This window comes from Dendrobates tinctorius, unplaced genomic scaffold (assembly GCF_039654945.1).
Source record: "Dendrobates tinctorius isolate UK_male_01 unplaced genomic scaffold, ASM3965494v1 ptg000143l, whole genome shotgun sequence".
NCBI lineage: Eukaryota > Metazoa > Chordata > Amphibia > Anura > Dendrobatidae > Dendrobates > Dendrobates tinctorius.
This window is the reverse complement of record NW_027361810.1, coordinates 41,886,156-41,901,168: the sequence shown is the minus strand read 5'-3', so window position 1 is coordinate 41,901,168 and position 15,013 is coordinate 41,886,156. Positions and strand designations below refer to the sequence as shown.

Below are 15,013 nucleotides of genomic sequence, written 5' to 3'. Positions count from 1 at the left end.
TGTTTGACATCTCACCAGCGATCCCTACTAGGTCATATTGTTGTCGGGATCGCCGGTGCGTCGCCCCTAAGGAACAATTCTCACCTGATAAGCACCCAACGCACTCCGATCAGAGGACGATCAATAAGGGGATTATTGGTTCTTTCCTATTTAAAGCCAACTTTTTATAAACTAATAAAACCCATTTTAGATCTATAAAGAGGTAAGTCCCATCATGTAAAGACATATTATAATATACCATCACTTTTTGGTCAATGAGATGGGGGAGGGGAAGGGGTTTAACCTTCAGGACTCTCATTGATCCAGCGAATGATAGGGCTATTTTGCAAGACTAGGGCCACATTCCCTTAAAGTAGTATTCCCACCCACAGGATATACTTAGGTAGGAAGGAAGGATCATCCCCGCGCTGCCGCAAGAAGAATTCCAAAAATTGTAGTGGTAGTCCTGATGACGGGGGTCACCTGAACCCTGAAACGCGTAGAACAAACCACGCTGAAACCTCTACAATTTTTGGAATTCTTCTTGCGGCAGCGCGGGGATGATCCTTCCTTCCTACCTAAGTGTATGCTTCAACCAGGTCCTGCTGACCTGTGGATCTGCAGCAGCCGCCATTGATATATGTCTTTCCTTCACTCTCACCAGGTGAGTAATTCTCTTGGTGGACAACTCTGTGTAACGTTTGATAAGACCCTATTTGCGCTTTTGTGTCTCCCTCTTTTCTCTCACCCACAGGATATAACAGAAGTAAGACAGAGCTGGGTCCCACCGGAGGAACCTACTTCTATCATGAAAACGGGAGGCCAATGCTCACTGCTGTCAGAGGTGTTGCAAAGGAATGGTAATTCCGAACCTTCTCCACCGATGAACCGCAACGTAAAAAAATTGAATTCCTTTTTAACGGTATTCTGCAGAACTGCAGCACACAGACCACCCGCTGTGCAGGGAACGGCCACAGAGCTCAGTCCATGAAAACTTAGAATGGAAAGCAGAGATCCCGCTCACTCATGATTGGTGCGGGGTCCTTGAGGTCGGAAAACCATCGAATATAGTAATGGCCCACCCTAGCAACAGGTCATCTGTCTACGAGATGAGAATACCCCTTCAGCCTGGACTGTGTGCCCAGTATATAATAAAATGTGCCAGGTGTCAAATAATTGCCAGGATCACACGGTGCCATGTACAGGTGACGCTGATCTACAACACACCTTTATCATAAGGACATATGGAGGGGGGCGTATGATCACAAAAAGGGAGTCCTGGTTGGGAGAGTACTTTTATGCAATTCGTACAACAGGAGGATTCCATCCTTTATACCCCGGATCGACGTGGCCCAGCTTAGTACTCAAAGGGAGACTTCACTATAAAAATCCCATTTACCAGCAGACATAGTGATAGGATAGCCTGCAGGTAAGCAGCGCTTTACCATAACAAAAACCCATGAAACTTTATCTTTTTTAAAAAATTCAACTACGTTAATAGACTGAATGTATATATAACCAAATATTTTAACTAACACCACCTAGGATAGGTCGCAAAAGCAATATACACTGACCCAACAGGAAAGTTTAGCACAATGTACCCTCTCCACTACATAAAAACAGTAATTTTATTTCATCATATAGAAATCCTGCTGGAATGAGATCATTCATTAATGTTACTGACGGTCACAGCCGGCGGTTCTCACGGTGAACTGTCATCCGCCAGCTTGTGAACTCTTTACCCTTACTAAGGCCTGTTTTACATTCCCTTTTTTTGACGTCAGTCAAAATCCGCCACTTTTAGAAAAAAACGGATCCGCCCCTTTTTTGGCGGATCCGTTTTTTCCCCCCCCATAGACTTACATTAGCGGCGGATTATGACTGACAGTCATCCGTCGCATCCGTTTTTTTATGGAACCGTCAGAATTGTAGCGGCTCCCGGGCGGAGGAGACGCCAAACGTTTTTTTCAGAGCGCCTGCCCGCCAGATTATCTCTGCCATGAATAGCGTTCTGGAAAGGATGTGAATAAAAACAAAATTCTCTTTCTCCAGGACGCAGTTCCTTTAAATTTCCAAACCTTTCCTACTTCAGCTGATCCGTCAAAAAAAATGATCCGGTGGCATACGTTGGGGTCACAACGGAAACGGATCCGTTTTTAACATCTTTGGTGCAGGGCTGTGGAGTCGGTAAGCCACAGTTGCGACTCCGACTCCTGGATTTTATCAGGCTCTGACTCCTTCATAAATGGCCAATTCATAACAAATTTACTGTTGTAAAATATTAAACATCGTGCTTATTCAGTTTCTCACCATCATTTAAGTAATCAGACCACTTAGAGCAAAAACTAGATTTATTAGAATACAATTAGAATATAGCAAATAACTTTTATAAACTTTTCTAAACTGTAAGTAAATATGCAATAAACACTTTTATGCAGTTAATAAGAAATCTATAAATTTGTCCTCAGAAAAAGTATTGCCTCTGTCAGATCCTCCTTCATGGATGCCCTCAAATCTGATCTAATTATTTTGAGAGCAGAGAACAACCTTTCTACACTAACTTGTGTTGGTGGCAAAGCAGTTAACACTCGGGCAACATCTCTGACAATGTCAGGATACAGAGGAATCGCTTGTTGCACTGTTATTTTTGATGAACGGTCAAATTTCTCAATTTCTTTTAGTGCACATGAAAAATTCTGCTGAAATGTACTGGCTGTGTTCCTTGATGGGGATGACTCTTCTTGTATGCGGGAACGCTTTGCACGGTCCTTGTGATCCAAATATTTTTCTAAATTAAATTCTTCATCAGTTGATGATGAGGGTGAAGATGTGGCAGGACGACCAAATTCTTCTTGTTCCTCCTGACTGTTCTGCAACCCTTTCATCCTTACTGCTATTTCAAACAGAGCTTCTTTTCCTTTACTTAGCTGTTGATCATCTAGAAGAATCCGATGCATTGGGTCTACATAAACAGCTGCCAAAAGAATGTTATTTTGTAATAGTAGCTCCTCTCTCCGTTTCATTGATGTAGCAATACCACTTGCAATTAACCCTCCTCTTTGGGACAGGCGAAACATCAGGTTCTTCCACTCCTTTAAGAAAATACCTGGAGTTAAGTCCTCTGCTTGTAATTTTTTAGTCACTGTAAATGGGTGCTCTAGCAATTTTTCCAGCTCAGTCACCTGATTCCACTGACTTTCATTTAGCGTCAGTTGAGGGTTAGCCATGTCTACAAGAAAGGTTTTCAGTTCAACCAAGCGCTGAATCATTAAGTAAGTACTGCCCCATCGTGTGGCTTGATCAATAATTGCCCCTTTTCCAGCATGTCTCTTCAAAATTGAGTCAACTTTAGGGGTTCTGGCAACAGTAGCCAATTTTCTCACCTTGCCAATCAGTGCAGCAGCATGTCCTTCTTGCAGACTGTCTCTTATAGCCAGCTGTAGCGTATGCACAACACAGCGCATGTGATGAATGAAAGAACATATTGACACAGTTTCAACAAGATCATCTAAACTATCATGTTGCTGTTCATCTGAAGCAACTTCAGTTTGCTCCTCAGTTACAATACTGTGTTGCTCTATTTCAAACATTTCTGTGTCTGTGGACCCAGAATGTTCTTCTAGCTGCTGGTCACCATCATTACTCTCATTCATTAGCTTAATAGTACTTATCATATTTGAAGCATTGTCAGTTACGACAGAAAGAACTTGCTCTTTTTTAAGTTCATAGTCTTGCAGAACCTTTTCCACCAAGACCTGGAGAAACTCACTGGTGTGATGAGCTTTGGTGTCTTTTACTGCCAATGTCTTGGTAACTATTTCATTTTTGTCACAAACAAATCGGACATTGATGGCAAAATAGTTCACTCTGTGACGTGTGCAGGCATCCATTTTAAGAAACAGAAAGCGTCCCTTGAGAGTTTTTTTTAAGTTCTTCCTTTTGTTTAAAAGCTTCTTCGATTACTAATTTTCTAATACTCTCTCTCTCCAGAGAAACACCAAGCTTGCGGGCCATTTCCCCATTCAGACACAAAAGCTGGTCGTGAAAATAATGAAATAGGCACACTATCCTTTACAACAAGCTCTATGATCTGTTTTTTAAATGTATCTACTGTCATTGTCACAGTAACTTTGTCACTGACAAAATATCTTGCAACTGATGTCTGCAAAGTTCTCTGCTCCTTTGTTTGGCTGGAAGAGCTGGGCACTGGTTCATTGGTTTGGATGCAGTCTTTCTCATCCACTGCTTTCAGTACTTCTAGATGAAAGCGCTGTAAATGTCTCTTTAGATTAGAAGCTCTGGTAGGAGCATTTTTATCTTTGCCTGAATATGCACTCATCTTGGCTTCACAGCATTTGTTTTCGTCTGGATCATTTGTCATACACTGACAGACATAATGTTTTCTATCTTGAGTGATGGTGAAATGTTCAAATACAGCTGATTTAATGTGATGCTTCTTTGACATTCTCAGGTTTTTAATTCTGCATTCACAATCCAAATGACAATTGTTTTTCCTAAAAACAATTGTACAAAATTATTGCCAGGTCGTACAACTGATATAGTGGTCAGTAATACTGTTATTATTCCTCATGTACTCACAGTTAACTGATGCAAAGTTTGTTGAAAGGATAATACTTCTTACAGTCTTCCTCTTCTGAGTAGCAGGCAGCTGTGAGATGCTTGGAAGACGCACACCTAGTATGATCTAGTCTAGAGGAGGAGCTTTACTACTAAGAATTTGCAACACATTTTCACTTTCAGTTTCATACATTGTAAGTAGGGGGGTTGGGGCAGCATGAGGTTAACCAAGTATAAGATTAGATAAGGGCAGTGGAAAACAGTGACACACAAGAAGTAAGAAATGTCTCTATCTCCAGCAGAACTGCTTATCACTGTTGTTCATAGTTTGATAGAACATATATATTTGAGTAACATTTATAAAATTCATATGAAAGTTCAATTATGAAATATTAATACATTTTTTTTTTAAAGCTGGAGTCGGTACATTTCTACCGACTCCGACCAAAACTCCGACTCCACAGCCCTGCTTTGGCGGATTGCAACTGAACAACCAAAACGGAAGTGTGAAACAGGCCTAGGCCGGTTTCACATTAGCGCTTTTTAAGCGCACGCACGGCCGGGGGTAGCTCCGCCCCCGAGCCGGCTCTCTGCCCGGCGTGCCCGCCCCTTGCTTGTATCGCCGCCTACTAGCGGACAGCGGCGCCTGCGATCGGCGCACCCTATCTTTAGCATAGGGTGCGCAGATCGTGCGCAGGCCGTGCGCTAGTTGCGCTTTGACCTGCGCTGCGCACTTTTGACGGTGCGCCGTGCGCGCCAAAATCCGAAAAGTTTGATTTTGGCGCGCACGGCGCACCGTCAAAAGTGCGCAGCGCAGGTCAAAGCGCAACTAGCGCACGGCCTGCGCACGATCTGCGCACCCTATGCTAAAGATAGGGTGCGCCGATCGCAGGCGCCGCTGTCCGCTAGTAGGCGGCGATACAAGCAAGGGGCGGGCACGCCGGGCAGAGAGCCGGCTCGGGGGCGGAGCTACCCCCGGCCGTGCGTGCGCTTAAAAAGCGCTAATGTGAAACCGGCCTTAACGTGACTGCTAGCAGCTGTCTGCTTTCTCTTAGCAATAAGGGGGAACCTTATTGACTGCGGTGATTGCAGACTTAATGACATCACTGCTCATCATCACTGCAGCCAGGTTCTCACACTACTCTCCTTGTGTTGTGCTGAGTGGTCACATTACTGATGTCACTGCTCATCACAGCCTCCGGATGTAGCAGAGTCTGAGATCGTTGTAGGACCTCCTCAATATGGATTTACGATGAACCCTTAAGGATTACTTCTATTTTTTTAGTAATAAATGGGTAAAAGAAGGTAATTGTCGGGGAATGCTTTTCTACAATTAAAGGATGTGTGTGTTTATTTCGACGGGGGTTAGTAATGGGAGTGGGGGTCTGACAGACGCCTCAATTGTTAATCCCTGGGCTTGATGTTAGCTGACATCAACCCCAAAACCATTACCCTGACAGCCAGCACCCCAGGGCAGGTGGAAAAAGACACAACTAAGAGACAGAATTGGTCCATCATATGAATGCTCAATTCCTGGGACGGCTGAAGGCTGGTGTTATTGGTATATCCATGGCCCCTTGGAGGCCTATTAATATCAGCCTGCAGCTGTCTGCTTATTTTTAATAACCAGTAAAGACTAAGGGAGACCCGTAATTTTTATTTATTTTTTTTTTTGGGGGGGATTTTCCCTTTCTAATAACCAGTAAAAGCTACCGGCTGATATTAATAGGATGTTAAGATGCATGGATAGTGGCCCCTTCTCATACTATTAACACTAGCCCCCAGCTGTCTGCTTTCCCTCAGCTGGTTAATGAAAATAAGGGAGACCCCCCCATGTCATTTTTTTTTTTCAGTAATTTAATTATTAGCTACATACAGAAAACAACCTCCGCACTGCACTAATTATCTCGGGCTGTGAATTTACTGTACTCGAGTGATGAAATATCAGGTTTCCTATTTGATGGGTGCGCGAGAGTCGGACGGCATTCGCATGATTTGTGTGTTGTGCAAATTTTTTTTTTCTATTGCACCCATTGGCTTACATTGCAGAGTCTCGTCCAATATATGCGGCCACTTGCAGCATGAGCATTGAATCATTCAATACCCTTAGAGTGCAATGCGATTTTTTTATGGAATGCACTAGTCCAATATACAGGCCCTTACTCTCCCTGTAGACACTGCTCCGGTTACACAGAAAAAAAAGGTTAAAACACTGCTTACCTGCAGATCACTTCTGTAGCTGAGATTCCCTTTAAAAGGCTATTCTCATTGTATAAAACATGGAAATATTGCAAAGTGCGCATTTACTGCTTATTAAAACTAATTTCCATGATCAAAAATGGAGCAAACTGTTTATTCCACAGTTGATCGCTCTTTGCCTTAGTTAGCCGCCACCGCTGCAGTCTATCTGATGTCTGCCAAGCAAGAAGTGCGGTGTTACAAGCTCTTTGCTATAGAGCTTGCTTGTAAGCGCTGCTCCTTAGCTGGTCGGCTCGCTGGACTCTGCCAGCTTCAGTGACCTGCGCCCCTCTAATGCTGCAGAAATAACAGCATGGGAAAGTGCACAGTACGGGCCAGCGGTGCAACAATCAGGCCCGCACCGCCCCCGGGCAAGCACTAAGCTGAAAGGCAGAGGGGTGGCACGCGCCCCTGAGCTGCAAACACGAGATAAAAAAAAGTAGCTTGGTCATTGCAGTTATTTCCTCCCAGCATTTTGAAAGTGAAGTTCTTGATTTTTTTTCCTTTTAATACAACCTAGAGCGTTTTTTTTTTTTGCAGGACGCGCTGTAAGTTTTTTCTGCGCTATTTTAAGAAAAACATACAGAAACATATCAACTTTTTTTTTTTTTTTTTTGCAAAGGTGAAAAACAAAAGCAATTCTATCAACATTTTCAGAGTTTTTGCTTTTCGACATTTGCTAGGTTGCAAGCTACGTACTTTGTCACCTTAGTACAAGTACATAGATGCCGTAGTCGGCACTGACGGCAGCGTCCAAGGGGCCAAACAGCCGAGATCAAAAGGATCAACAGTCGCTCCTAATTACCAAGTCATCATCAGTAACGCTTACCCTAGCCTTAAGGCTAAATTCCCACGATGAGTATTTGGTGCATTTTTTTTTCCAGCTGCATATTTCCGTGTACAAGAAACAGCATTTTGCAGTTCCAGCGAAAAAAAGATGACATTTCTAAAACATCTCACACCCACAGCGCTCGGTTTGTTTGTTTTCTGTTAGTTTTAACACTATGGAAATTGACCTGTGCTGCATTTTTTGTAAATCTGCAACATGTCAATTTCACTTGCAGTAAACATGGGTTTTATTAATTGCCAATTTTCCCCATAGACTTGAAAGAGATGGAAAAAAAAAAAAAGTAATACAAAAAAAAAAAAAAATCAACATTTGCATTTTCTTACTGAGTCTCCGTAGCGGTAACGTACGGAATCTGCACATGACTATCGGGAAACTGTGATCCCAAGGAGTTAGGCTAGTTTCACATTTGCGTTTCAGGGCGCAGCGACGGCCGCCGCTAAGGCCCGCCCCTGCCACGCCTCCTCCGGTAGCTCCGCCTACCGGCGCATGACGCTGCATGCGTGCCCTATCTTTATCACTGGGGACGCAGGCCGTGCGAAGTATGCGTTTGGCGGCGCATGCATCCTTTTGACGGTGCGCCGAGCACAACCAAATTGCAACAGGTTGCGTTTGGCGCTCGTCGGCGCACCGTCAAAAGGATGCATGCGCCACCAAACGCATACTGCACACGGCCTGCGTCCCCAGTGGTAAAGATAGGGGACACAGGACGCATGCAGCGTCATGCGCCGGTAGGCAGAGCTACCGGAGGAGGCGCAGCAGGGGGCGGAGCTTAGCGGCGGCCATGTGCAGGCCGTCGCTGCGCCCTGAAACGCAAATGTGAAACCGGCCTTAACGCAGCAGAAAAAAGGAAGAACTCCAAACAAAACTCTCATTTAATATGACATGCCAAGAAGAGAGAAGAAAAAAAAAAAAAAAGCAGCTGAAGACAAAAACGCGATTAAACAAAAAAGGAAAAAAAACAAACACACACTAAAGAAAAAAAAAAAGCCTAAATTAGCAGCAAAAACTCATTGTGGGACCTTAACCTGAGGATAAGTATCGATGTTGCAGATATGATGAAGATACATTCAGATTCCCTTTAATTCTTTTACATCTTCAACATTCTTGACTCTTTATTTTGTTCGAATATTTGCCAATAAGTAGAACATGGAGAAACAAAGCTGAAGTCTAAGGCCATGTGCACACGATGCAGATATCCAGCTGGTCCGCAGCGGATTTTTCTGTGCAGAAACGCTGCATATCCGCATTATGATGTACGGTAGCATGTTAATCAATAGAAAAAAAAAACGCTGTGCAGACGCTGCGGATTTTTCCGCGAGGTTTTCTTGTGGTTCAAAATATGCAGCTTGTCACTTCTTTTGTGCGGTTTTCCACCTGCTCCATTCTCCAAATCCACAGGGGGGAAAACCGCACAAAAACCGCAAGAAAACCGCAAGAAAAAAGGAAGAAATCCGCAGGAAAAATGCAGGTCATTTGACCTGCGGATTTCTTCAATTCTGCGCGGAAAAATCCGCAGGGCAAAAAAGTACGTGTGCACTCAGCCTAAGCCCGGTGTTGTGGATTATGAGACGCCAAAACTCTGTTACTTTGCAGGTCTGCCCTGCGGCCCCCGGATCTGCCCTGCGGGCACCGAATCTGCTCTATTTTCCTTTACCCTTAGGTCACAATCACTCTAAATATCCAGACAGGGAACCAGTCTTGCTCCATAGTAAAACCTCCTATATTTAGATTTCCTCGGACCCCCTGAGCCGTGTGACCGAGATGCAATTTGGGTTGCAAAATTAAATCTCCTGTTTGTAAATCCTCCCTCACAACTGGGCGGTGTCACATAGCATAAAAAAAAAAAAAAATTCACAACGCACACAAAGTGAAGCAACCTAACAAAGCAAACATTGAGACTGCAATGCTGCCATAAGCGCCACTACACGACCGAAACTACAAAAACAGAAGCTCCATAAAGGGCATCAAACAAGCACCGCCACCATATGGAAACCGTGAACAGCGCAGTTCCGTACAGCAACAGCCGCTGCCGAGAACTGCAGCTCAGCTCCTATTTAATTCTGCACTACCTCAGAGCGGCCACTACAGGGTGCACGGAGCTGCGCTGCCTGGGCTCTGTTTACATGCAGCAGCCACTAGATGTGATCGACAGGTGTGTCGGGTATCGGACCCCCACCGATCTGATATTGCTGATTTATTCTAAGGATAGCTAAATCAAGCCCGGAAATTCCATCATCTTTTTAAATATTATTTTGTCCATGGAAAAAGGATCATGACGGAAGATCATCCATCAGGACACCAGTTTTCTTATCGTGCATGTCCAGAAAACTACAGGAGTCCAGAGACGCTTCTAGTAAACACAGATCTATTCAAAATCGCAAATAGATAAAATCAATCCAATCTCTGCTTTTTTTCCCCCTTTTCAAATCACTATATTCCCCCCTCCATTAAATAATGGTGCCAGCTCCGTTGCAGCAACATCAGCACTCGCTCTCCCGGGGATCGCATCATACTTATGTCATGCGATCACTGAGAGCAATGATTGCCGAATTCAATGTCCTCTCCTTTGGACACAATCGACTTCCGGAGAAAGTGAAAGCTGTGGCTGCTCCCACCGAATGCGAGTTATGCCCGAAATAGGGGACAGTGAAGCGGCCTCAGGGATTGCGTTACACAATGTCACATGATCCACAGGAGAGATAGTACTGACAATGCTGGAACGGCGCCAGCACCGGAGGCGAGATTAAGCCAATCCCTGCATGTTTGTGAGACATGCGGCCACAGGGGCTCGAACATATTTTTTGAGCACGCTGAAGACACTCCGCTAGCAACCGAGCATGCTCAGATAACACCTTATCCAACCACTCTCTTTTAGGAGCATAAGGTTTTCTATGATGAGTATTTGGGGCGCTACAGATGCAGCAGATTTTCTGGTGTGGCCTCCACGGGAATCGCTGTGACGGGGGGAGGGGGGGCCGCGGCGCCACGGGATTGCTTCTGACGGGGGGAGGGCGGCACCACGGGGTCGCTTCTGACAGGGGGCGGTAGTACCCCGGGGGCTGGCTCCGCCGGGGGCGGTAGTACCCCGGGGGCTGGCTCCGCCGGGGGCGGTAGTACCCCGGGGGCTGGCTCTGCCGGGGGCGGTAGTACCCCGGGGGCTGGCTCTGCCGGGGACGGTAGTACCCCGGGGGCTGGCTCTGCCGGGGACGGTAGTACCCCGGGGGCTGGCTCTGCTGGGGACGGTAGTACCCCGGGCGCTGGCTCTGCCGGGGGCGGTAGTACCCCGGGGGCTGGCTCCGCCGGGGGCGGTAGTACCCCGGGGGCTGGCTCTGCTGGGGACGGTAGTACCCCGGGGGCTGGCTCCGCCGGGGGCGGTAGTACCCCGGGGGCTGGCTCTGCTGGGGACGGTAGTACCCCGGGGGCTGGCTCTGCTGGGGGCGGTAGTACCCCGGGGGCTGGCTCCGCCAGGGGCTGTAGTACCCCGGGGGCTGGCTCCGCCGGGGGCGGTAGTACCCGGTGACTCACCCGCTCTCCCGCATCACGTTGCTGTCCCCGCAGTCGCACGCCCCCCCGGCCTGGCTGCGGAACATGTTGAAGTCATGGCCGGCGTGCTCGCCCTGGTTGAAGCACTCTGCGCACAGGGACATGCAGGGGGAGATGCCGCACGTCCGGCACCGGTACGCCACGAAGTTGGCCGTCCACACCAGGCCGCACAGGGTCGCGTTGTCATAGGAGCGCACGGCCAGACAGAAGTCCTCGAACTTGTCCCCTCCGGCCAGCAGCGACCGGCACCAGCCCAGCGCCTCCCCCGCCGGCCGCTCCGCGCTCAGCACCCACTCCAGCAGCTCGTCCAGCTGCTCCCGGCTCCGGTCCGTCCGCTGGCTCAGGTCTCCCTTCAGCTGAGCCGCTGTCGCCTCCTTATCCCGGCTGACAGGCGGCGGCGCCGCCATGATGACTGCTCGGGAGGTTACTGGGATTTTACTTTTGTTGTGCCTTCCATACACGGAGCGTCTTCTCGCGAGATCCCCGGCGCCCCCTGCAGGCCGCTGCTCGGTACTACAGCTGGGGGACACGTCTCCTCATGTTCACACTGCGTGTTTTTTTGCCAAGCAGTTTTGAAGCGATTCCTCTCACAAAACGCTCCGATGACTCCTCCTATTCATTTCTACAGCTTTCAGGTCATATTTTCAGGCGTTTCAGCGTCTAATTATAAGTCTGGTGGGAGAAAAAGCAGCGCATTGTGTGGTTAGGGGTCTGTGCCAAAATCAGGAGTGGAACAATCAGAGGAAAAGTCTGATAGAAACACATCACCGCTTAAGTATTTTTTCCAAAGTTTTGGCTTTTAAATACTGATGCAAAAAATTCACCAAATCCTTGTTGTGTGAACGCGGCCTGACAGGAACCTCGACGCGGCTGTCAGTCAGATTGTCGGGACGTCGTCGCTGCAGCGTGGCTCGTATGTGACATCTGGTCAGTGACGCGTCTGCGGAGCACGAAGGAACCTGAGAGAAAGACACTAGTGAAATTCTGGACCCGAAGAGGCGTCGTGGAGACGCGAGGCGGCCGTCGTCCACCTTTATTTCCTGCACACCGCGAGAAAGTCCGGAATAAAGGACTTTTATATAATAAAGAGGATACAGCCCAGCAGAGGTCTGCACATGCTGAGAGTGGACACCAGGAGGCGCATCAGCAATACACTGATTTTTTTCAGTCTTTTATTGACAATGATAATGTACTTGTAGCCTCTGATCACATTGATCTTTCCTTCTCACTGCTGGATCCGCAGGTGCTTGTCAACACCCAACAACTGGGTCAAATGTCCCTTCGTTAACCCCTTGTTTCCCCTAGTTCATGTGATTTTCCATTACTTGTGTTCATACACCACGTTTAACAGCAGGTGGCAGCAGAGCACAGGTTTCAGTGTTGTTGTTTTTTTTTTTCTTTCTCCGGAACTATTTGTTAGGTCGCAGATACTTGGGGGACCCTCTGCAGTGACGGACTGACCCTGGCCATGTGATGCTGCTGAGTTATTGCAGCGCTGGTCGGAGAGCTGTGAGTGCAGACTGTGTCATGGGCTGTTACTGGTGAATGGCTCCATCCTACAAGGAAGGACACGCAGGGAATACACGGGGTTTTCTATGCACTTTGTTATTACACCTCTAAGGAATGAAGCTGAAGGAGCTGGAGAGCTGCCTGCAACAGGTGGACGGCTTTGAAAGTCCCAAGCTGCTGCTTGAGCAGTATCCTACTAGACCACATATTGCAGGTGAGTGAAGCTTCTTGCATATTAGCAGAGCGCGCCCCCCTCGCCTCCCGCTCCACGCGCCTCCCGCTCCACGCGCCCCGCTCCACGCGCCCCTCGCCTCCCGCTCCACGCGCCCCCCGCCTCCCGCTCCACGCGCCCCTCGCCTCCTGCTCCGCGCCCCCCTCGCCTCCCGCCCCCTCGCCTACCGCTCCGCCTTTCCATATACAAAAAGATCTCCTTCACTCCTCATTATTGGCTTTTGGCTGCAAAAATTTCCCCAAAAGTCATACATTTGTGGATCACATATTTTGGTTAAAGGGAACCAGTCATTCCCCAAATGCTATTTTACTGGCAAATAAACTGTGTTCCAAATTATTATGCAAAAAGAGTTTTGGAGTGATAAGGTTAGAATTTTTTTGTTTGTCATTTAAACTCATTGATGGAGATGTGTATCAGGGCTCTTTATATCACTGAAAGCAATTGCAGATACCTGTGCACATTAGTTTGGCAGGTGTGTCCCAATAAAGGCAAGATTACTTAAGAAGGCTGTTCCACATTATTAAGCAGCCTACATTTTTTGCCAAAATAGGAAAGAAAAGGATGTGTCGGCTGCTGAGAAGCAACAAATTGTGGAGTATTTAGGTCAAGGCATGACTACAGTCAACATTGCCAAGACACTTCATCGGGATCATCGCACAATCAAGAAGTATGTAGCTGATTTCCAGCACACACGTGTGCGTGCTGATAAGGAAAAATTGAGGACTCTTTCCAACAGGCAATTGCGTCAGGTTAAAAGAGCAGCTGCAAAAATGCCTTGTCATAGCAGCAGACAAGTTTTTGAAGCTGCTGGTGCCTCCAACGTCCCCCGAACAACAAGATGCAGGGTCCTTCAGAGGTTTGCAGCTGTGCGTAAGCCATCCTGACGACCACCTCTATCCACTGCACACAAGCAGAAACGGCTCCAGTGGGCCAAACGATCCATGAAGAATGACTTCCAAACTGTTCTGTTCACCGATGAGTGCCGTGCAACGCTCGATGGTCCAGATGGATGGAGTGGAGGATGGCTGGTTGATGGACACCCCATGAAAACACGGCTAAGGCGCCAACAAGGAGGAGGTGGAGTAATGTTTTGGGCTGGAATCATGGGGAGAGAGATTGTCGGCCCCTTTAGGATCCCTGAAGGAGTAAAGATGAACTCCATAATCTATGTGGAGTTTCTAAAACAGCACTTCCTGCCATGGTTCAAGAGGAAGAGCCGTGCTTTCCACAGCAAGATCATTTTCATGCGTCTCATGCTGCAAATAACACATCTGCATCTCTGGCTGCTATGGGCATAAAAGAGGACAAACTTGTGGCCACCCTCAACCCCATTGAGAACCTCTGGAGCATCATCAAAAGGAGTGTCTATGATGGCGGGAGGCAGTTCACATCTAAGCAACAGCTCTGGGAGGGTATTCTGTCCACATGCAAAACAATTGAAGCACAAACCATCCAAAAACTGACAAATTCAATGGACGAGAGAGTTCAGAAGCTTCTTTCGAACAAGGGGTCCTATGTGCAAATGTAACATCACCTAGAATAAAGTTTTGACTTGAAAACTGTTTGATTTCATTTTGTAATAAGCTGATAATGCTTATAATTTCACAATTCACCATTTTTTTCGTTCAAAATAAAAATAAAAAGGTTGAAATCTCTGCTGTGCATAATAATTTGGAACATGCATTTTGAGTGTTTCTTATTTTTAAAAATATACTGTTTTCATAGGCAATTTGTTCAATTTGTTCAAAACATTGCAATTATACTAGAATATTAGATGACTGGAAAATAACTGACTGCAATTCATATAGGTAATTTAGAGAAAATATGAGGAAAAATTTTTTGCATAATAATTTGGAACACAGTGTATAGGGTTAATCTGCAGGTTAATCACATTATAGTGATTACTGCTAGGAGAAAATGAACTTCATCCCTCCCGGCAGCCACCGGATTTCAGTTATAGAGGCGCAGCTTCAAGTGCAAAGTGAGCCGCTTCGGTAAGTACACCCCGGCAGTTTGATTGACAGCTCACCCTGCAGCACAACTGTGCAGAGCAAGCTGTCAAAGTGATGGGCATGCTTACAGCT

The 15,013-nt window shown here is 46.7% G+C and overlaps 2 protein-coding genes across 5 annotated transcripts in view; one reads left to right on the top strand and one right to left on the bottom strand.

Moving 5' to 3' along the window:
* The window catches only part of UBR3 (ubiquitin protein ligase E3 component n-recognin 3), a 175,226-nt gene extending 163,572 nt beyond the window's left edge, over positions 1-11,654 (bottom strand). For both annotated transcript variants that reach the window (XM_073545830.1, XM_073545831.1), the window contains exon 1: positions 11,171-11,654. In XM_073545830.1, coding sequence (XP_073401931.1) covers positions 11,171-11,595 — 425 coding nt within the window. In that variant the 5' untranslated portion in view covers positions 11,596-11,654. The remainder of the gene's footprint in view (positions 1-11,170) is intronic.
* The window catches only part of METTL5 (methyltransferase 5, N6-adenosine), a 33,726-nt gene continuing 30,357 nt past the window's right edge, over positions 11,645-15,013 (top strand). For all 3 annotated transcript variants that reach the window (XM_073545834.1, XM_073545833.1, XM_073545835.1), the window contains exon 1: positions 11,645-12,911. In XM_073545834.1, coding sequence (XP_073401935.1) covers positions 12,812-12,911 — 100 coding nt within the window. In that variant the 5' untranslated portion in view covers positions 11,645-12,811. The remainder of the gene's footprint in view (positions 12,912-15,013) is intronic.